Here is a 24686-nt window from a genome sequence, read left to right on the forward strand (position 1 = left end):
TTATGTAGAAACTACTTTAACCCCTTAAGGACGGAGGGTTTTCCGGCTCATTTCTCGCTCTCCAACTTCAAAAATCCATAACTTTTTCATTTTTCCGTGTACAGACCTGTGTGAGGGCTTATTTTGTGCGTAACAAATTTTACTTTCCCGTAATGTTATTTATTTTAACATGCCGTGTACTGCGAAGCTGAAAAAAAATTCCAAATGTGGAAAAATTGAAAAAAAACTGCACGTGCGTCACGTTCTTGTGGGCTCAGTTTTTACGACTTTCACTCTTCGCTCCAAATAACATGCCTACTTTATTCTTTGGTTCGGTGCGATCGCGGTGATACCAAATTTATATAGGTTTTATTGTGTTTTAATACATTTTCAAAAATTAAACGAATGTGTACAAAAAAGAAAAAAAATTTTTTGCCATCTTCTGACGCTAATAACTTTTTCATACTTTGGCGCACGGAAATGTGTGAGGGGTCATTTTTTGCGAAATGAGGCGACGTTTTCATTGCTACCATTTTGAGGTCTGTGCGACATTTTGATCATTTTTTATTTCATTTTTTATGTTATGTAAAAAGGTGTAAAAGTCGCATTTCGGACATTTGGGCGCCATTTCCCGCCTCGGAGGTCACCGCCGGCCGTAACCGTTTTTATATTTTGATAGATCGGGCATTTTGGGACGCGGCGATACCTAATATGTCTGTGATTTTTACTGTTTGTTATGTTTTATATCCGTTCTAGGGAAAGGGGGGTGATTTGAACTTTTAATATTTTATTAATTTTTTTTATTTTTTAAACTTTTTTTTTTCTTTTTTTTTTCACTATTTTTTAGACCATCTAGGGTACAATAACCCTAGATGATCAGATCGCTCCTACCATATACTGCAATACTACAGTATTGCAATATATGGCGTTTTTGCAGGTCTTACATTACAATGAGCCACTGGCTCATTGTAACGAACCTGCATAAACCATGTAGCCTCGTGTCAAGAGAAGACCCGAGGCTACCATGGTAACCGATCGCCGCCCCCCGATGACGTTCGGGGGCGTGGCGATCGAAAAAAAGATGGCGGCGCCCGCGCGCCGCCGTCTTTTAAACGCCGCCCGCGACTTTGCGGGCAGCGTTTAGAGGGTTAATAGCCGCGATCGGTGCAAGCACCGACCGCGGTTATTAGCGGTGGGGGTTTTGTGCAAAATGCAAAAACCCCCACCTCTGTATGAAGAGGACTCAGCCCGTGAGCCCTCTTCATACTTCCCTTATACCTCTGCGCCGTAGAGCTACGGCGCAGAGCGTTAAGGGGTTAAAGAGAACTTAAATAAAAAAGAGCATAATGCAGAAAAATGGGAAGCACACAAAATCACCATTCAAGGCTTTTTCAAGGAACTAGGATCAAGGGAAAAGAAAATTAGGTAAAGAAAAGTAGAAGTACTTACTAATAAAATTAAAATCCCTAGAAAATACTCATAAACATTGAGCTATAAACCTAGAGATACAACTAAATAAATTCAGTTGAATTAAAAGATATATTAAAGATACAATATTTATTTTAGTGTTTTTGTAAGGTCTCTCTAATACAACTGTAAATACAATACTATTAGAGAGACCTTACAAAAACACTGGTCAATCCTCAAGAAGGATATCCATCTAAAAGATTACCTTCCTAACCGTCCCAAAATTACTTATAGGAGAGGAGCCACAATTAAAAACATTCTGGCACCCAGCACCCTCAGGCAGCATAAGAAGAATAAAACCAACAGCCCCAGCGGTGTCACTAAGTGTAATAAACCAAGATGCCTCTGCTGCAACACCATAAAAACAGGCAAAACCTTCAAGTCCAACAATACAGGAGAAACATTTCAAATTAAAAATAAAATGTCCTCTAAAACCAATTACGTTATTTATCTAATTGAATGTCAAATATGTCATCTACAATATGTAGGACGAACAGTTCAAGCACTCCAGTGTCAACTAAATAAACATAGAGAAAACATCAAGAAAAAATTCCTGTTACGTGGGGTCTCCAAGCATTGTACACTCTGCCAACCTAATAATAAATGCCCCATTTCAATCACACCAATTGACCATATACCTAATACAGTCTCAAATAGATTTCCAACCTTGTGCCGACGTGAAGTGTATTGGATCTATAAGCTAGATACTCTGGCACCACAGGGTCTAAATGAGATCCAAGAAACCATCTTGTAAAAAAAAAAAAAAAAAAAAAAAAGACTCATTCTTCCGGTTCCATATACTATACACTTCAACACCTTAAACCATCAGGGATTCCTCACCAGAAAATACAGCTTGTTTTTCCATCCTCGATAATCCTTAATAAGTTTCTCAAATGTACCTGAAACAAATTTTGTCCCCTCTCGGCTCCCGTATTCTCTCAGCTACCGTATTCTCAGATTGTGCATAGCACTATATTATTCCCAGGTCAATTCCCCTTTTTTTCACCACTAGATGTCCTCGTAGTACACAGTCATCTCCAAGCTGAGACCTCAGAGACACTGTAGTTGTAGTTCTATGAACAGCACCATTAGTGTAGTTTCTATCAGCTCCAGTATAAAAACATAAGAACAGCTCCCTCATCAAGATTTTACATTGTTTTTATTGTATAATTCATGAATATGCTTTGTAAATGCCTAAATTACTTATATCTATTGGATTTGTCATAATATATCAATTCTTCTTGCCTTATAAAGTTTTTGTTTAAAAAAAAAAAAAAAAACTGGGAAAACAAGGCTTTTAGACCTCTATATATTCTAAGACTGTATATACAATCACATGAATCTGATGAAGCGCTCAGCACGAGCGAGAAACGCGTCATTCCTTTTATTGTTTTAATTCTTTTTTATTTTTTTGCCATAATTGGCTTAAATAAAAGAAACTTTTTGAGCAAGCCAGCGCCGATTCCTTTTCAAACGTTCCAAATAGGAGAGCAACGCACCCTTCCTGGATGCTATCCGTTTATTCTTCAAGTTACTGCACATGGACCTTTGGGGAGCCAGCAGCGGAACGAGACAGCGGCATTAAGTCTCATACCAAGCTTCAATAGGAGTTGTGCCCTATCACTACATCACAATAAATCCTGATATAACGAGGGTATCACACTATAGGAGCGCTCTTTTGTCTCTCCTTGTCTCCCCTACATCTCTACTTCCTACTTATTGGACTGGCAATGAGAATGGGGATCCTGTTTACAGCTAAACACAAGAGAATCATCCTCAAAATTTCTCAGTCTTTTTCGATTGCATAAAACATGTTATAAAACCCCACAACAGCTGCATAGGATAGATAATAGCAGATCAAAAATGTTTTGCTGATGTAAAACAAAAGTTGACAACATGTCTTGTATCTTTTTTACATGTAGTAAACTACAGCTCTTTTGGAACTCATTACAAAACATAGTAAACACATTTTTTAACATCATCTGTTAGTTAATAGATTTAGATTTAAAACTCTGAAAAAAAGTAACAATTTCCCTTTTACTTGGAGCTGCCAACATTTCAATTGCCAGAGCATAGTTGGACCCAGACTCTCCTAAAATTGTGGATTAGTTATGTGTAATTAAAAACGTAAGCTGTTTTTAAGAAACCCGGGTGCACCACACAACTGAATCAATATGAAAAAATATGGTCAGAATGGGAGACCTTTACTGAGGAGTCATTAGACTTATTTACCCATTGATAAAGGCGTACTTCACATAAATCGTAGACACAAACTTATAGGTGGATTAATCCACCTCTCTTTTTTATTTTTGATTACCTCATCGTTGAATTAACCCCTACATGCACCAGGACGTTATAGTACGTCCCTGAGGGAAGATACTTCCCACACGGGGATGTTCTATAATGTCCCGCTTCTGGCACCGCCTCACAAACGGAGCCGGCACCAGAAGCAGCTGCTGTCAGCTGTATATTACAGCTGACCTCGCTCTAACACCCGCGAAGCATGACTTCGGCGTGTAAGGGTGTTTACCCTATGGATCGGATCCCCCGTGCTGCTTATCCCGAGGTCTACTAAGTGGCCAGAGGCAGCCCAATGTTCTTTGCAGTCAGACCCGGACGGGGTCTGACTCTAAACTGTCTGGCCATGCGTCTGCATGCTCAGACAGTTTAAACTGCTCTACAATGAGTAAGTATTGTAGAGCAGCGTATTGGACTTGAACCAGCGAACAGAGCATCTTTTGTTTGGGCAGTTTACATACTATAAAACTACTACTACTTCTCGGGAGAAATTGGGTATCAAACTTTGTGGAGCCTTTTTTCATTTAATTCATTTCAAATGTTTAATTTTCCACCCAAAATGTATTGTCAAAAAATATTACAATTTGTAGACTGCACCTCCATTTTGTTGGAGGTTGGGTTAACACCTAAAGGGTTAACAAACTTCTTAAAAGTGCTTTTTCATACGTTGACATATATATATATATATTGTTTTTATTAAGATGAATGTAGATTTTTTTCCATTGCAAACTAAATGGATTCCTTGAATCTGCTGCTTTTACTTTGCCTAGCTTGCCTGTAGCTTCCCCGTCTATCCATTGTACCTTAGAACATGGAGGAATAACCACTTGGAAGTTAATCAAATAAACACTTGTAGGACGATGTTATTAAAAGGAAACATAGGACACATCTGGATTGACTAACAAGAACTATTGTTAAAGATGGAGCTAGAAAAATCTTTGTGTCTTTCAGAGAGGACTAACCTTACTGTACAATACAAAGGTACAGTATCCTTCTCTCTGAAGTATGGCTAATTACAACTTTTCTATCTTGTTGCTGTTTTGTCATTAACTAGTGGTATTTACAATGTTTTTATTTTTAACCTATTTAATACATTTTCACATATTAAAGGAAACCTGCCAGCATAAATCGACCTATCTGATGGTAGGGTACCACTTAAATTTTAAATCCTTGCCGACACATCGGTAAAATGCGCAATCAGAGCTGCCATCTTGGCCTAGATCGTCGCTCCCTGTCATCAGGGAGGCACGATCTGTTGCTATAGTTTCTGATCATTTGTATATAGTCCCCATATACTGCCATACTGTAGTAGGATCAATCAGTTAACCTAGGGTTAAAGTACCCTAGGGGGGTTTAAAATAATAAAAAAAATAAAATAAAAATAAGTAAATAAAAAACCTAATAAATCAAATCACCCCCTTTTCCTAGAACTGATATAAATATAAACAGTAAAAATCATAAACACGTTGGGTATCACTGCATCGGATCTTTCAAAATATAATAATGGTTATTCCTGCCGTTAAACCCCATAATAGAAAATAATGCCCAAATGTCAAAAATGCTAAAAATTTTCACCATTTTGCAACATTTAAAAAGAGGTTGCACAGTATTCAAAATGGTAACAATGAAAATGTCAGCTCATCTCTCAAAAAAAGACATGTCACACTGCTCTGTACACCGAAGTATGAAAATGCTATTAGTGCCAAAAGATTTTTCTAAATGTATTAATAAACAATAAAATCTATATAAATTTGGTGTCCCCATGATTGTACCGACCCAAATAATAAATAAGACGTCATTTGGTGCACACAGGGAAAGCCATAAAAACCCTTGCCACAAAAAATGTCCCAAATGGGCGTTTCCACCAATTTCACGGCATTCGAAAAGGTTTATCCCACGTCCGAGTACAGGGCATGGAGTATTCAATACAGTCACTATGAAGTGCAATTATGCAGAAATCAAGCCCTCACACAGCACTTATATAACTAATTTGCTAATTTCTATCAAAGGCTACTGGGGTGTGGAGCAGTCCCTGCTTACTTGCTTGTCACACGGGCTCTGCCTCTACCTCTGTGTGTGCACCAGCATAGACCCATGTAGACCCGCGAGGTTGCGGAATCAGAGAGGCAGCGCCTGGGGATAAGCAAGCAAGAAGGCACTACAGAGCCTACTGGGGCATGGAGTAGCCTTTGCTCCCGCCAGTAATTAGCATATTAGTTAAACTGTAATTTGATGTAGATAGAAGTCTATTATTAGCTAAAGATAAATCTTAATTTTTATTGATAAAATCCTTAAAGATCTATTAAGTGGTGACCAGAAATAATGGGATATACTGTATCATGGCATATTCCATCATGTTTGTAATTTTTTTTTAAATTTTAGTTCTTCTGCAAGAACTATGAGTAGAGTCAAGTCTATTGCAAGTAATGGCAATGTACGGGTTAGTATTATTGTGCAAGGTGCTGTAAAGTTTAGTAACCTTTTAAAAAACTGTTTAATGGGTATTTTTCCTGTAAACTACTTTCCAATAATAGGAAAGCGATAATCAGGAAGTATATTGGAAAATTTAATAACTTTTTATTACACAAACAATATCAATTATTTGTTAAAAGTGGACAACCCCTTTAACTCCAAGAACTTTTTTTTTTTTTTTTTTTTTTTTTTTTTAATACTAAAAACTTTTTTTCCTTCATCTTCTTTTTTTTTTTTTTTTTTTTTTTTTAATTGTTTTATTATTCCATATAATAATACAAGACATCGTTTGCAACAGCATCCGTGAAATATTAAAACATTACATGTCATGTTGTTAATAATCATCCTATACATAAACTCCATCTACAAAAACCATCCATCCTATTGCAAAACACAGAATGTCCAAATCTTAATACGGATAATCCCCCCCCAAACCCCCCTCCCTCCCCACCCTCTACCGATGCTGGAGACGCTGAATGGAAACAATCTATACACAGTGGGTTACAGAGAACCCTCTATAACCTCCACTGATTCCATATCTCTTTAAGTCTGTTGCCCTTCCTGTATCGTTTCTCGAACGCACATTCGTATGCTTTTATACGCTTAACTAAATTGCTCCATTCATTCACATCTGGAGGCTTCTCCTCAAGCCAATGTCTAACTAATACTAATCTTGCAAGAAAAATGGTCTTCAGGGCCAAATCACTTTTTAATCTGTCGTCTAACGAGATCGGTATCAAGCCCAGAAGCCCAAAGGTGGCAACTCGCGGGAAAGAGCATTGGAGCTGGGCCTCTAATCTCATAAATATCTCCTCCCAATAAGGGTTGATCTTAGGACAATCCCATAGAACATGTAGAATATCTGCTTGTGAATAATTACACCTCCTACAATTCGCATTTTCCCTTAAACCAATTTTAAACATTAAATCTGGTGAAAAATAAATTCTATATAAAATGTATAGTTGTGTGCATCTGTGATTTAGATTAATTGTTGCTCTTACCACATTCTTATAGATATCACGCCACTGTGCCCCAGTGATAAAACCGACCTGGTTTGCCCATTTCAATTGTGATACGTGACTAAACTTCTGGTCTATAGTGTACCTAAGGAGCCTATAAATAATTGATAAATTAATTCGTGTTGGATCTAAATCTAATAGATCCATAAATTTACCCCCTATGTGTATCCTAAACCTCTCGTGCTGTGCCTCTTTCCTATAAGCGTGCTCGATTTGACGGTACCTAAAAAAATCCCTTTCCACAAGCGTATCCCTCAGACACCAATCTTGAAAGGAGGGCAAGGTCCCATCTTCTTCCAACTGTTCCAAGGACGTAATTCCCTTTCTTTCCCAAAACCCAACATCATCCATCTTGGCTAGTTCCAAAAAGTTGAGATTACTCCACAGCGGAGTAAATTTAAAACCTCCAGTAATACCAAATATCCTCCTAAGATCTCTCCAGATATACAACAATAGCCGAGCCAGAGGGAATCTCTTAGCGTTCAAACGCTTCAGTTGGCCTGACTCTAATAGTGCCAGCATTGAATCAAATCTACGCTCCACCAACGAAGTGAGCGCAAAAAATATATTAGACTGTCTATTTTCCAAAATAAACTGGGTCTGGGCTGCCAAAAAAATAGTGATAAAAGGAGGGAAGCGACAGCCCGCCCCTTTCCTTATTAAGCATTAGAGTTTCTTGCTTAATGCGAACCCTTTTCCTCCCCCACAGTAACTTATTTATAATAGCACGGATAAACCCAAACCATTTCTTGCCTATCCAACATGGAGCATTAGATATTACATATAGAATTTGGGGAAGCAAAACGCTCTTTATCAGTATAACTCTCTCAGCCCGATTTAATGGTAGCGTATTCCAAGTGTTCACCTTATTTTTAATTTTTATTAATAAGGGCACTAGATTCAAAGTGATGTAGTCGTCAACCTTGGCCGTGATCTTTAGGCCAAGATATTCACATAAAGAGGAGACCTTAAGGCCAAACAGCGAATAATTAGGATGAGGGTCCTCATCCAAAGGCACCATGATCGACTTGTGGGTATTTATCTCAAAACCCGAAAACCTACCGTACTCCTGAATAACCTTCAGGGCCTTTGGAGCCGATATATCAGAATCTTTGAGGAAGAGAAGGACATCATCAGCATATAACAGTATCTTATCCTCAACACCAGCTATTCCTCCCCCCTTTATTACACTGTCTGCCCTCAGTTTTATTGCCAGGGGCTCTATAAAGAACGCAAATAGAAGCGGGGACAGGGGACAACCCTGCCTTGTACCTCTAGACAATGTAAAGAAAGGGGAGAAATCGCTATTAACCCTGATGCAGACCCTCGGGGATTTATAAAATAGTTTAACCCAGTTCAGAAACTGGTCGCCCAACCCAAATCTAGACAGTACCTCCCAGAGGAAGTCCCACTCCACCCTGTCGAAGGCCTTAGAGGCATCCAAAGACAGGATGGCGCGAGACCCCCCCCGGCCCATCTGGAGACCCGCAAAGAGCCTTCTTATATTTGTCTTACTCTGTCGCCCAATCAGAAAGCCACATTGGTCTTCATGTATCAGTAGTGGAGCACATTCTTTGAGTCTATTTGAGATTAACTTGGCCATCAGCTTGGCATCTGCGTTGATAAGCGAAATCGGCCTATAGGATTCCGCCTCCAAAGGGTCTTTATTTTTTTTCCGAATCAGAACTATGCTGGCTTCATACCATGAGTCAGGCAACCTGCCCTCCCTTTGAGAGGATTCCCAGGTCTCCACCAAAACGGGTAAAAGAATAGCCCCAAATCTACTATAAATTTCTAAAGGAAGCCCATCCAAACCCGGGGCGGATTTACGTCTAGAGGAAGCAAGAGCCTCCTCAAGCTCTTCGATCGTTATCGGGCGCGATAGCGTCTCTACCCCTTCCCTCGAAATGGCGGGTATTTGAACCTTGCCTAAAAAAGATCTTATATCGTCTATTGATACCTCCAAATCTGAGGTATATATGCCCTGAAAAAATTTTAAGAAGGTATCTCTAATCTCCTCGGCCTTAGTGGTTGTATCCCCAAAGTTGTTTTTAATGGCTGTTATTCTATTATCCTCTTGTTGTTTTTTAACTTTCTGCAAGAGCCCCTTTGAAGGCACACCACTCTCACAATGTGCCCTTTGGTCCAAAAAAAATAATTTCTGTGTCGCCTTCTCTGCCATAAATCTATTATATTCCTCTTGTGCCCCAATAAAGCTATTGCGTCGCTCCCTCGAACCACACTCCAAACAGGCCCTTTCTTTTTCTTTCAGCTCCTTATTTAAGAGCCTCTCCTTACTAGCCCATTGCTTACGCAAATAGATGATTTCTGAATTTAATATCCCTCTAAGACAGGATTTCAGGGCATCCCACATTAGCCCAAGGTTAACCCCGGCTCTGTTTGACACAATAAATCTATGAAGCTCTTCCTTGATTTTATCCTCATCTGGCAATAACACTAACCAATGAGCGTTGAGCTTCCAGAACTTAACGGGCGCATTCCTTGATCCGATCAACTCGAGAACCATTGGGGAATGATCGGAGATAGAACGGTTATCATACCGCATTTTCCCTACCCAATCGATGGCCAAATCATTAGCCAACACTAGGTCAATCCGGGAAAAGGTGTTATGGGAACGGTTGTAACATGAGAAAATCTGATGTTCCCCCTTTAAGCTTCTCCATACATCTCTCCAGCCCACTTCCTGGCAGAACCTGGAAAAGGGGGTATCTCCCTTCTCTATACTTCCCGGATTTTTTTTCCCACCTGTGCGATCTTTCTCATCAGACATTACAGCATTAAAATCGCCCAGGATCAAAACTGGGCATTCACCCACCCTTTCAATAAACCGCAATAGCTTTATCAGGACCTCGTATCTAAAGGGGGGAGGTATATAGATTCCTGCAAGAACGCATTTATTGCCATCTAGTATACCTGACAGGAATACATATCTTCCATCTGGGTCGCAACTTACGTCTAAGGCTTGAAAGGCAACAGATCTGTGAATCAAGATAGAGACCCCTCTAGAGAATGATGAAAAAACAGAGTTGTACACCTGACTGGCCCACCTCCTTTCTACCAGAGCCAAAGATTCCCTATCAAGATGTGTCTCTAATAAGATAACAATCGCAGGAAGTTGTTTCACAATGTAATCAAAAATAATGCAGCGTTTCAGGCGATCTTTAAGCCCTCTTATATTCCATACTATAAACCTAGTACCCATCTATTGTATCTAGACAAAAGACACGAAAAAAAGACACAACGACCTACTCTAACCAAACAGCATCCCCAGCATCGGCTCATCCCACCCCCCCCCAATCCCACCACCTGTTCTACCATAGTACAACTCTTCCTACTTCAGCCACTTTCCCGCCCCCCCTCCCCACCTACCCCCCATTGCTGACCCGAAATAGGTATAATGGCCTAACTATTCATATTCAAAGACCTTTTCGATCCAACCAGTCTGAAACTTGATCTGGAGTGCTGAAAAACTGGGACTGGCCTTGAAAAATAATTTTTAGTTTGGCCGGGAACATTAATGAATAGATAATACCCTTGTCTCTCAACCTTTTTTTTACCTCCAGAAAACTCTTCCTCCTCTGGAGAGTGTCCTTAGAGAAGTCCGGGTATATTGCTACTTTAGCCCCTTGTATTGTAAGATCTTTTAGCTCACGTGCTCGTTTCAGTATCATATCCCGATCTCTCGAGAGTAATGTTTTGCATATAAGGGTACGGGGAGTATTCCCCGGAATATAGGGACCTGCCGGGATTCTATGCGCTCGCTCAATGTCAAAGTGCGGGGAGAGATGCTCCTTCCCTATTTCCTTCAAAAACCATTCTTTAATGTAGCTTACGGGGTTATCCCCCTCAGCTTTTTCTGGGACCCCTATTAATCTTAGATTCGCTCTTCTTGAGCGGTCCTCCATATCCGCAATTTTCCCTTTCAGGGCCTTATTCTCTACCTCCAAACGTGAGGTGACTTTTTTGAGGGTGCAGACCTCCTTCTCAATATTAGTAATTTTATCTTCTACCGTTTTTTGGTTATCTCTTAACCTGTTCAGCTCTTCTCTCATAATGGAGACATCTCCTCTCAAGGCCCCAACCTGGTCTGTCAGCCCCAGTATTGCTGAATTACAGGTTTTTATGGAGTCTAAGATCTCTTTTAACATTTCATTTTCACCTCCCATGTTTGCCTCACCCCCGTCCCGATCCTCCCCCTCTACATGGGCCGATCTCGATCCCTGCGGTTTAGGATCTACAGTTTCATTTTCCAAGTTTTTCTGAATCGATAATCCTGTCCGTGTTTTAACTGGGGGGGATTTCCATAATTTATCCAACTTTGCGGAGTTCTCTCCTTTAGCCCCTCCTTTCTCTTTCTCCTTGGGGGAAGACGTCCCCAAGGACTTCCTTGCAGCATTTTTAGGAGGCATCCCTGCTACAGTGAATATACCCTAAGTCACAATGTTACAAAGCTAGGTAAACATTCATATGCCTAAATTGAGGAGCCTATAAATCGGACCAAATATACTACCCAATTGACAGTGAGCAAAGTTAACTTATTACAGTAAACAAGTCCCTTAGACAATAGGAGGACAGGTCGAGGATTGACACAAGAACCGCAAGCTATTCTGTAAGCCGCAAGGGCTGATACTAAAACAGGGACATAGACAGAACCGGAACCGATCACCCTAAAGGAAGTAAGACAGTTTTATGTCCAAAGATAATATATCACAAATATTCCGTTATAGCTCTCCTATAATCTTGAGGATATGCTGTCCCCGTGGACACCGGATCACAAAAGTCCAAATTGCCCCAACAGAGTTCAAACGTCCACGCAATAGATGCAGACAGCCAAAATCGAACAGTCAGATCATATACAGGTAGCAGGCAGATGACAAGCAGATGTTAATATAATTAGTAACAAATCAAATCAGAGTTAGTAACGTATGCAAGCAAATGTCGAGCCGATGTTAGCACGATTAGCAATAAGTCAGAGTTAGCGCCTTATGCAGATGAATTAGTACATGGGTAAGGAAAATTAAGGCCAGGTACATCTCACCCATCTTGACGAACCGCTACGCGCAGCTGGCGCGTCAGGCCAGGTACAGGCACCTCTCACCCATCCTCGGCAATTGCATCCACACGGGTTCGTCACCGACTTGGCGCCCAGGGACCAAACACGATGAACTGCTTACAGCCTTTATCTCCGGTCGCGTCGTCATCCAGGAAAGCTCTCCAACCCCGCCGCCTCGGCAGCGATCTCAGAATGCACCCCTCCAGGTCAGCGCGTTTCCGGCACCAGGCATCATCGTATCGTCTAATCCCCCGATCGTCCTCATCACGTTGCCAGCTCACCTCAGGACAGTCCAATTTTCAGCGCCTAAGCGCCCGTGCGCCACTCTTGCGCCACAATTGCGCCACAAATGCGCCTGAAACGGCAGGCCTCCTTCCACAGTGAGCGGGGGCTCCGCTAAAGCCGCTGGATAGGGAGCCCGGACCTGCGCCCGAATCCTCCGTTCTCCTCCTCGGACCAGGACCGGGACCCGCGGCTCGAGTCAGGTCAGCGTGGGGAGTTGGGAGGACGGCGGTGCAGCGCGACGTGCACGTGCTGCGTGCTACGTCATGCCGTTGCGCCGACCATCCCCCAAACTCCAAGAACTTGATGAGGGTTTTCTTGTATTAAGAGGTGATATCAATTAATCTTTAAAAGACTTATCCACCAAACCAGTATGAAAAACATTTAATCTATAATTTAACATTTAACTCAGCAGCACATAAGTCATAGCAATGACTACGTGCCAATCTCACAAGAAGAAGATACCCAAATCTATGATTTAATATTTCTGTTAAATGCTACACCAGACAAGTCCATGAGATATTAAGGTAACCATATAATACAGTTGTTAGAGGACTCTATATCTTATTAGGCTCATGTCTTAAGAATTATAAGCAAACATGCATAATAACCCTACAGAAGTCAGCACTATAGCTGGACTTTTTGGAACACCTAGGTTATTCTAGATCTCTAAAGTTGATGCACAGAAAAGCTTTACGTTCTTCATCAGCACAATAAAAATGTCTCCAGGCACATGATGTCCCAATAAAGAAATCCATGAAGACACCCCCCATAATCCTGTGCAGTACGTCTACAGACCAAATTTTCTTTAAGTGCAGAAAGTTAACAAAAAATATACTTACTTTTTTGTGCAATTCCTTTAACATTTCTGGTGACAGCGCTGCCCATTTACAAATATTGCCTCCATTTTCACATGTTGGTGTTGGTAATTTTGTTCCATTATTTAATGCATCAAAGTACCTGCATTCAAGAGTAAAAGTTGAATCTAGATTAGAAGTAACATTGTGCTGAATTACATGATAGATTCCAATGTTGACAAAAACATGAAAAAACATTTTCCCCGGCTGCCTGCATTACTAAAGGGGTATTCCAGGAATCAGCATAATTCATGTTCAAATTGGTCCATATAATATAAGCTAATATGTAATTAGTTGTTGTTTCAAATTTTACTCCATTTAGTAGAAATATGCTGTGAACATACATTGTAATGAAGAATTAAAATGCTTCTTGCCCTTTAATCAGTCTGTTGATTTTCTCTGTGCGGAGCAGACACAGGACAGAAGATGGCCGCTGGTCACATGTCCACATCACATGTGCTGTGCCTGTCTGGACAGGTCATGTGATCACCATGTGGCTGTAGTGGGTCAATTGCTGTGCATCCAGTATGGCCAGTGTTGTGGTGAGACATCATCTCGTGGAGTAATGTGCAGTGATGACCGTTACACATCATTACTGGGGTAACAGAGCAGGACAATCTGTTACATCATCACTGGGAGCAGAGCTATAGAGAGAGAGGGGGAGTTACTGAGAACTAAAGGATCATGTGACTTATAGTTTCCACTGGGTGCTATCTTGGTGCCTACTTTAGAAAGCCCATAATATTTTATGAATTATGAAATCAAACTATTTAAGCTCCTTTTTGTGACTGACATTGAGTTTTGTTATATTTATTTATTTATAGCATTATGGGTTTTTGTATCAGACGTTCATATTCCCGGAATACCCCTTTAATCACTTAACGACCTGGCCCTTCTTTGTTTTTTCATTTCTATTTTGCACTCCCCACCTTCAAAAATCTATAACTTTTTTTATACGTAAAGAGCTCTGTGACGGCTTGTTTTCTGCGTAACAAATTGCACTTCATAGTGATGGTATTTAATATTCCATGCCTTGTACTGGGAAGCAGGAAAAAATCCCAAATGAAGTCAAAATGGGGAAAAAAACGCATTTGCTATTTTCTTGTGGGCTTGGATTTTACGGCTTTCACTGTGTGCCCCAAATTACATTTCTACTTAATTCTTTAAATCGGTACACTCACGAAGATACCAAATTTGTGTGGGTTTTATAATATTTTCATACATTTACAAAAATTGAAACCTCCTGATTTTGCCATATTCTGGTGCTAATAACTTTTTCATACTTTGGTGAACGGTGCTGTGGGTAATGTCATTTTGTGCGACTTTTGATGATGTTTTCAATGCTAGCATTTTTAGGACTCTACGACCTTTTGATCACTTTTTATTGATTTTTTAATATGGCAAAAATGTGCCATTTTCAAATATTGGCGCTATTTTCCTTTACGGGGTTAAACGCAGTGAAAAACGTATTATATTTTGAGTGTGCATTTTGGTACGCGTTGATAGCTAATGTGTTTATGATTTTTATGTTTATATCAGTTCTACGGAAAGGGGGGTGATTTTAATTTTTAGTTTATTTTATTATCATTTTTATAACTTTTTTTTTTTATTTTCACTTTCACTATTTTTCAGACCCCCTACTTTAACCCTAGGTAGTCTGTTCGATCCTACCATAAACTACCATACTAAAGTACTTCCACCTCATTCATTAAAATGTGCAAATCGCACATTGTAATAAATGGGTTAAAATGAGACAGGCTCGTATCGTCGGGAGATCCGAGGCTGCCATGGTGACCGATCGCCGCTCCCCGTTGACGTCAGGCTCATGAGCCGCCATCTTTTTGAAGCCGCCGGCAAAGCTAGCACCGTTCGCGGGTGTAACCGGTAATATGTAGCAAAGACTTACTGGCTATGGAGAGGGCTCAACCCGTGAGCCCTCTCCATGGACCAGGACCCGACGCGCACCATACTATTATGGTGCCCGTCTTTCAAAATTCTACAAATGATCCTCTTGCGAAGACTCGTGCGAAGTCAAAGAATTCCCCTTCGGCTCCATTTTTTGCTAATAACTCATACCCCCGGCTCTCCCACTAGAGAGGGAGGAGGTGGGCAGAAACGCCAAATGGCAATGCAAATAATCAGCAGAAAGTGCCAGAAGGGGCTTCCATGATGAAGCCAAGCCTCTTTCATTTGCATACATTTTAAATACTGTTTTCTAAAAAACTAAGCTTTTTGAAGTAGAAAGAAGAATGGATTCTTTTGCAGGAGGTACACCACAGCCACAGCCAATTAAGACTGCCATTGACCATGAACTGTATGGATATTATAGCCCCTACTATATGTCTTCCTACATATGGTACTAAAATCAATGAATAGTGGATGTGTCCCTTCTGTCTGCTTTCAATCTGCAGTTTCCGGACCTTTGGAGAACCTTCACGTATATATGTGTATTGAGAGTAGGAACAGATGTATTTCATATACAATGGGGCAGGTGGTTTGGGTGGCCATGGGCCCCTAGAAGGCTTGGACCTTTATCTACCAACCCAACCATCTATATTATAATCCACTTCTGACCGCAGCAGGTAAGTGTGCTTAGTTTAGAAGCACTGTATCCATGTGGTAGATTTCCTTTTTTAATTATTGTCTAGAATTATTAGTTATCTACTGTGGGGGGTCTATTATTATTATAATTATTATTATGGAGTCTGTATTATAATTTTTTGCCAGGTCTGTGGCCAGTATCATTTATATTTTGGTCTGCAGTCTGTACTATGTATAACCTGACATTTATGGTGTGTGGAGTTACTTTGTAATTTACTATGGTATTTGTGGCTCCTGGGGTGGGGTTTTGTTTTCATAAAATGAATATAGGGAATCGTGTAGGATCAGGAAATGTTACTGTTTGTGACCGATATTGTAGCTCAGCATTGAGATGCAGAGACTCACAAAACCCAGAGACCGATGTGGTGCTGTTTATGCATTGTTTTTTTAATCTCTTGAAGAACTTTCAAAGTTGCTTCAGTATTCATTTTCATTGTGTTGGAGCAAAAAAGAAAATTTTCCAAAGGGGGGACTTTCCTTTAAATTCTGCTATAGAGGATGAAGTGCTATGCACTGTGGGTTTGTTATTATTTAGAACGTCACACTTATGTATAAATGTATTCTTGTGCTCTTTGAAGTATGCAAAGGATTTCAAAGAATTTCTTGTCATAAAGCAGCATCGTATGTGGGTATGAGCATGAATTGTGCATTGCTAGGAGCTCTTGAACTTTCCTGATATATTCCCTACTGTTCAATATTTACCTATGGTTGCTATACTTTAAAATGGCTACATATATGTGCAAGACTTATGTGCCTTATTAATTATTCACCTAATGAATGTATTATAGTGCCTCAAGAACTGTCTTCCCCCTATCTTTATTACATAACTGGTTTTTGGAAGGCTTAAGAAGCCTACAGATGAGCTGGGCCACCGCACTGCCTTGAAGTTAATTGCAGGTTTAATGCGCTAGGAGTCATTTTTTCTTTCCAATATTTGTTCCAGAAGAAAACTAGAAACCTATGGCACAAATCTAGAAGCACAGTACAATACCTATGCACCTGTAGAAACATGTATGAATGCCTACCCTCACGACTAATTGGTGGAAGAACCAAATAACCAATGCACATTAACCCCTTAAGGACGCAGCCTGTTTGCAGGTTAAGGCTCGCAACTTTTTTTTGAAATTTGACCAGTGTCTCTTCCTGTGGTAATAACTTTTGAACGCTGTTACTTATCAAAGCGATTCTGAGATTGTTTTTTCCCCACATGTTGTACTTCATTTTAGTGGTAAATTTTGGCTGATAAGTTTTGCATTTATTTACAAAAAAAAGAAAAAAATGATGAATTTTTAGAAAAATTTTCCATTTTCGAAATTCTAAATCACCGCGTTTTCAGGCAGATAGATTTACCACCTAAATAACTTGCAGAATAACATTTCCCATTTGTCTACTTTACATTTTCATAATTTTTGAAATGTTTGGATAATTTACTTTGCCGTCACGCGGCCTACAAATCGAATAGCAATTTTCCGTATTTTCGGAATTGACTATTTTGGGGATAAATACTGTTGGAAATCAAATTTTACATATTTAGCAACAAAAACCCCTATATAACCAACCCATTTTCAAATCTGCACCCCTCAAACTATCAGAAACAGCATTTACAAAGATTGTTAACCCCTTGAGATCTTCATAGTAATTGAATCAAAATGGCGGTGAAATTTAGAATGGTCAAATTTTGTCGGTTATACGTTCATTTAGCCCTAAAATTTACACATTTCCAAAAGATAAAAAGAGAAAACTCACCATAAAATTTGTTCTACAATTTCTCCTGAGTGCAGCGACCCCCCCACATGTGGCCGTTACTTGTGTTATGGGGGCACAGCAAGGCGCAGAAGGGAAGGAGCACCCTGCAGCTGCCAGGATTTTAGTTTTCTGGTTGCCCCCTTTTGAAGGCTATAAAATTTTCGCTTTTCCGTTATTTGGGTCATGTTACGGCATTTTTTTTGCGGGACGAGATGCTTTTTCCAGTGTTGCCATTTTGGGGTTGGTATCACCTATTGTTGAAAATTTTCGAACTTTTTTTGAGGTCATGAGTAGAAAAGCATCAATTCTGTACTGGATTTTTTACTTTTTTTTTTTTTCGTGTACACCGTATAGCCTAATAATCCTGTTATCTTTATTCTATGGGTCGATACGATTACGGGGATACCAGACATGAATATTTTTTCTTATGTTTTACTAAATTTACCAAATAAAACCCTAATGTGGGGAAAAATCTATCATTTTTGCATCGCTGTCTTCCAAGTGGCATAACATTGTTACGTTTTTGGCTACAGAGCTGGTCGATGGCTTGTTTTTTGCGGGACATGTTGTTCTTTGAAACAATATCATTCTGGAGTACATATGTTTTGTTGATCACTTTTTATTGCATTTTTAGTGGGATATAATAGGTAAAAATCATAATTTTTGGCGGGTTTTTAACGTTTTTTTTTTTTTCGGCGTTCATCATATGGGTTCAATAGTTATTTCGTTTTATTCTATGGATTGTTACAGACGTGGTGATATTATATATGTGGGGTTTGTGTTATGATTTAGACTTTATATGTTTTGGGGCTTATGGGCATTTTTAGTGATTTATAAAGTAATTTTTTATTGAAAAACATTTTTTTTACTTTTTTTTTACATGATCCACCATGGGATATGAACAAGCAATCATCTGATTGCTTGTTCTTGATAATACTCTGCAATACTAATGTATTGCAGGGTATTATCAGTGCCAGCCTATGCAGATGCATAGGCTGACACTTTGCCTTTAAGATGACGTCACAGACGCCATCTTAAAGGTAAACCCTCCAGGCTTCTCTGGGGTCCCGATCGGACCCCAGAGGTGCCAAAACAGCGATCGCCCCCCCCCCCCCCGAAAACGGTGCGGGGGGGCCGATCGTGGGGTAAAGACCCCCAGAAGGCATGTTAAATGCCGCGGTCGCGTTGACCGGGGCATTTAACGGGTTAAACACCCGCGATCCGTTGAAATCCCGCGGCTAACGATGCCGGTTCGGCTGCTATACAGCGCTGAACCGGCATCGTCTCTGCGCAGTAGCTGTACTGCGCTGAGCGCTATTCGCGGGACTCAGCGCAGTACAGCTACGGCGCAGAGCGCTAAGGGGTTAAATTCTTTGTTTATACATTAAATAAAATGTCTTCAGTCTGATAAACCCCATACTGGGTAATGTAATCAATATGACCACTTATGGAATTGTTAGATGAAAGTCTGGAGCCTTAAGTAAGTGTAGTTATGTTAATATTTTACGTTTTTTTTTCATTCCGTCTTTATGTCAGAAACTTCTTGCCTGAATATAGTTTTCATTAAAATGGTAAAACATACAGATGCCTTGTATCTAAGAACTATAACCATTTTATTATGTGATTTGTACAAAGGATTCAAGTGTGGCTTGATTTTACATGACAGATAAATGACTCAAACACTACCACTCAAAAGTTTGGGGTCACCCAGACAATTTAGTGTTTTCCATGGAAACACATACTTTTATTTTTCAAATGACAAAATGAATAGAAAATATAGCCTAAGTTTCAAGGTTTGAAATATTTTGTTTTCATTTGAAATAATAATGTTATCCTTCAAACTTTCATCATAGAATGCTCTCTTTGCAGCAATTCCAGCATTGCAGACTTTAGGCATACTAGCTATTAATGTGCTGAGGTAATCTGGAGGAATTTCACCCCATGCCTCCAGTAGCCCCTCACACAAGTTGGATTGGCTTGATGGGCACTTTTGTGTACCATACGGTCAACCTGCTCTCACAACAACTCGATGAGATCTGGTGACTGGGCTGACCACTCCACTACAGATAGAATAACAGCTGCTGCTTCTTCCCTAAATAGTTAATGCATACTTTGTAGGTGCTTTGGGTCAGCGTCCTGTTGTAGGATGAAATTGGCTCCAATCAAGCGCTGTCCACAGGTTATGGCTTGGTATTGTAAAATGGAGTGATAGGCTCCCTTATTCAAAATCCCTTTGACCTTCTACAAATCTCCCACTTTACCAGCACCAAAGCAACCCCAGACCATCACATTAACTCCACCATGCTTGGCAGATGGCATCATGCATTCTTCCAGCATCTTTTCATTTGTTCTGAGTCTCTCAAATGTTCTTTTGTGTGATCCAAACATGTCAAATTTAGATTTGTCTGTCCATAACACTTTTTTCCAATCGTACTCTGTCCAATGTCTGGGTTCTTTTGCCAATATTCATCTTTTCCTTTTATTAGCCAGTCTAAGATATGGCTTTTTCTTTCCCACTCTGCCCTGAAGGCCAGAATCCTGGAGTCCCATCTTTACTGTAGAGGTTGACACTAGTGTTTGGTGGGTACTATTTAATGAAGCTGCCAGTTGAGGATCTGTGAGGCGTCGGTTTCTCACACTAGAGATTCTAATGTACTTGTCTTGTTGCTTAGTTGTGCATCAGGGCCTCCCACTACTCTTTCTTCTCCGGTTAGAGCCTGTTTTCACTCTCCTCTGAGAGTAGTACACACCATTGTAGGAAATCTTCAGTTTCTTGATAATTTGTTGCATGGAATGGCCTTTATTTCTAAGAACAAGAATAGACTGTGGAGTTTCACATGAATGTTCTTTTATTCTGGCCATTAGAGACTTTCATAGAAAAAAACAAATAGCTTTCCAGTTAGCAAGCACAATGTACCATTAAACCACTGGAGTGTTGGTTGTTGGAAATGGGCCTTTATACACATATGTAGATATTGCATTAAAAACAGATGTTTGCAGCTAGAATAGTCATTTACCACATTAACAAGGTATACAGTGTATTTATAATTTATTTAATGTTAGCTTCATTGAAAGAAAATGTACAAAAATTAGGAAATTTCTAAGTGACCCCAAGCTTTTAAACAATATTGTACATCTACCACAAACTGCAGGTCCACATCAGAATCAATGTAAAATTATGCCATATTGAATCTGACCTTAGTCTCTTAGTGAATTAGGGTCTATGGATGATTCAGTTAGGAAGGATAATGAATGAATAAATATCCAAACATTTATATACACACAGTCATATACAGCTAGATAAAATATTCTAACTTTATTGATTATATTTAAAAATAATGTTAAATCACTTTTACAGACAAAGAAACCCAAATTTAGACTTTGTGTAGATCACAGGGGGCATACAATCCATTTGTTTATCCCATAAACACCAGGACCCAATACTTGATTAAATTGTGGGGAGTCCGATGACTCGTAAGTCCATTTTATGATTCAATCACAGATGCAGAGCCCCTGGGGAACCTTTTAAGTTCTGTTGTGTATTATACCATTTTGTCACACGGAAGAGTGACACTAGCTCTAAAATCTCTGCTCCAGTCATACGAGTTACAATGAAGTTTTACCACATTTGGAAAAATCCTTTTGCATGTTTGTCCTTGTGTCACAAAAGCCTCTAGTCTATCTAGCCTTATCGGGTACTTCATACTTTGCGAATGGTGGTTATAGCCAGCTTGATTCAGTGGTTCATTATGCATTTTTTTGCTACAAGTTAAAGAGCATGTAGGTCCAAATGTATGGTGAATCTGTCGTCTTGGTCCATTTCCCCTTCCACATCATGAAATATAAGTAACAGTGGGTCTATGGGTAAGTTAGTTTTCCAATGAGTCTGAATATGATTCCTTAACGAGTTCCAGAAAGTTTGCAAATGTTTGCATTGCCAGAGGCCGTGCCACATGTCTGTACTCGGTATGGAGCATTTTGGGCACTCAGCCAGTCTGTCACTTTTAGAGGCCGTCTTCGGGAGATTAAACCTGTAATAGGCCTGACGACAGATTCTATAAAAACGGTTCCCTCAATTTCTCACTCAGCACACATTTGCGGATTTGGGCCCATCCCTTTAAGTTCCCTTCATATACCTCCATCTCTTGGAATTTGCAGGCCCAACATCTGCCCACTGTTAACTGTGTCCCCTTGGTATGGAGATATAATGTGGATATGGTTCATGTCATCTGTGGGGTGCCCAATATGGTCATGAAGGACTTTTTGGTAACCTCCCTCGTCGTATCTGCTACCCTTCCTTTAAGAAAATTATGTTGCTGGTGGTATGTAAATGACAAGCAGATTGTCATTGAGTGTTTTTGTTGCCACTCCTGCTCTGTTAGCCATGGCGGTTCTGTCTCATGAAATAGCTCACCCACCTCTTGTTTCTCCTACCATGACCGATATAACAGGCTGTGAAACCAGAGAGGTATGTTTCTACAGATTAGGAAAGGGAGAGTGTACAACTAACGGGCCTCTTTCCATGCAACTAATGTGTGTCTCAACATTATTGACTTTTTGCTAGCAAGGGCCATCTAGCATATCTCGTGTGCAATAGCGCAACTTAGTTGCCCCCCTTATTCAAGTGATAACGCAAGAAACAATGCAGGAAACTAGATAATGGCGAACTTTGAAGGGAAACTGCCTTAGGTGCCAAAAAAAGTAGACAAATTACAAGTGCCATGAAAAGTCAACAAAAAGAGAAAGCCATGCAAAAAAATTGATACATGTGCTGTGTGATGGAACTTGTCATTTTTGTAGGGGTTTACATAAGTATATCCAGCCACAGATATACTACACTTCATGCATTTGTATTTGTGTCAAGTAATGAAGTCAGCCTGCTGTACAGATAATGTAAAGTACTATACCAACAAGATAATAACATACGTGTAGGACCACTTCAGCAGGTCTGATGGCTGTGTATGAATGGCATCTTCTGTGAACTGCTTTAGAATTTCTGGTAATTTGGATGGAATGGTCATCTGGTCTTCTGCTATTGGCATGGTTGGTTCTGTAAAGATATGCAAAGACAATTACACCACAGGATACAATGTATGGCTCCATAGGTCCATTGTAGCCATTCATGTTGTACAGCACAATGTACACTCACCGGCCACTTTATTAGGTACACCTGTCCAACTGCTCGTTAACACTTAATTTCTAATCAGCCAATCACATGGCGGCAACTTAGTGCATTTAGGCATGTAGACATGGTCAAGGCAATCTCCTGCAGTTCAAAACGAGCATTAGTATGGGGAAGAAAGGTGATTTTAGTGCCTTTGAACGTGGCATGGTTGTTGGTGCCAGAAGGGCTGGGATTTTCACGCACAACCATCTCTAGGGTTTACAGAGAATGGTCCGAAAAAAACATCCAGTGAGCGGCAGTTCTGTGGGCGGAAATGCCTTGTTGATGCCAGAGGTCAGAGGAGAATGGGCAGACTGGTTCGAGCTGATAGAAAGGCAACAGTGACTCAAATCGCCACCCGTTACAACCAAGGTAGGCAGAAGAGCATCTCTGAACGCACAGTACGTCAAACTTTGAGGCAGATGGGCTACAGCAGCAGAAGACCACACCGGGTGCCACTCCTTTCAGCTAAGAACAGGAAACTGAGGCTACAATTTGCACAAGCTCATCGAAATTGGACAGTAGAAGATTGGAAAAACGTTGCCTGGTCTGATGAGTCTCGATTTCTGCTGCGACATTCGGATGGTAGGGTCAGAATTTGGCGTCAACAACATGAAAGCATGGATCCATCCTGCCTTGTATCAACGGTTCAGGCTGGTGGTGTCATGGTGTGGGGAATATTTTCTTGGCACTCTTTGGGCCCCTTGGTATCAATTGAGCATCGTTGCAACGCCACAGCCTACCTGAGTATTGTTGCTGACCATGTCCATCCCTTTATGACCACAATGTACCCAACATCTCATGGCTACTTTCAGCAGGATAATGCACCATGTCATAAAGCTGGAATCATCATCACATGGTGTACCTAATAAAGTGGCCGGTGAGTGTATAACACAATGCTAAACTACAAATAATGATCACTTTAAGGATACAAAATGGTGCTGTACATATTAGGTAGAGTTTATTAGATACATTATTGAAAATGTAAACACCATTGTGGGGCCACTCAGTAAACAATATTTACACAGTGAGGTCTGAAAATCTGCTCATAAACCTAAAAATGTATGAATCAAATGAGAATATGTCTAAAGCACCATGTCCAGTTGTCCCTTTACCTTAAAAAGTACACAGGATAGGTAGGGGCGGATTAAAGGCGGGGCACTGAGCTGACTGTCGCTCTGGAACTGGGTGCGATGCGCAGCGGCTGTGCTGCAGTGCATCGCTACAGCCATGAAAGGACAGTCAGCTTGTGTCAGCTTTCGTACAGTTATCTGCAGAACGGTGGTGCTGTCGGTGCACACATGCCTTCCAGTTCCTGGTAGATGATTCCCGGACAGTCACAGCTGACTGTCTCTGGCTGGAGCGATGTGCAGCTCCCAGCCAGAGACAGTCAACTCACTTTTTGTCAATGTGGTTCGACTGTCAGCGTTACAGGGTCATGTGGATTTCATTCTCACATGACCTGCGGTGAGCCCGGGAACTGACGGCTTCTGTAACACTGCCGGCATATCTGCACGTGTGATACTAGGAAGGGAGGCTCTGCTGCCTGTCTCCAATGCTTCCCAAGGTTTTTTTGAGCTTGTGTGTGTTTGTGTGTGTGTGTGTGTGTGTGTGGGGGGGGGGGGGGGTCAGCTGTCTGGGCTGGTGGGTTTCTTCCTGTGAGGGGGAGTCTGTCCTGGGCTGTGGGTCCCTGCTTGTGGGGAGGGAAGGGAGGATATCTGTCCTGG

General features: G+C 40.6%; 2 protein-coding genes across 5 annotated transcripts in view; one reads left to right on the plus strand and one right to left on the minus strand.

The window, feature by feature from the left end:
* The window catches only part of LRRC20 (leucine rich repeat containing 20), a 436150-nt gene that overhangs the window by 292175 nt on the left and 119289 nt on the right, over positions 1 to 24686 (plus strand). The gene's annotated exons all lie outside the window — the stretch shown is intronic.
* LOC140106228 (ropporin-1-like) overlaps positions 1 to 24686 on the minus strand; it is a 270178-nt gene that overhangs the window by 23900 nt on the left and 221592 nt on the right. For all 3 annotated transcript variants that reach the window (XM_072130513.1, XM_072130511.1, XM_072130512.1), the window contains exons 2-3: positions 22722 to 22845; positions 13434 to 13551 (exon numbers count right to left, since the gene is read on the minus strand). In XM_072130513.1, coding sequence (XP_071986614.1) covers positions 13434 to 13551; positions 22722 to 22845 — 242 coding nt within the window. The remainder of the gene's footprint in view (positions 1 to 13433; positions 13552 to 22721; positions 22846 to 24686) is intronic.

Source organism: Engystomops pustulosus, chromosome 11 (assembly GCF_040894005.1).
Source record: "Engystomops pustulosus chromosome 11, aEngPut4.maternal, whole genome shotgun sequence".
NCBI classification, from domain to species: Eukaryota; Metazoa; Chordata; class Amphibia; order Anura; family Leptodactylidae; genus Engystomops; species Engystomops pustulosus.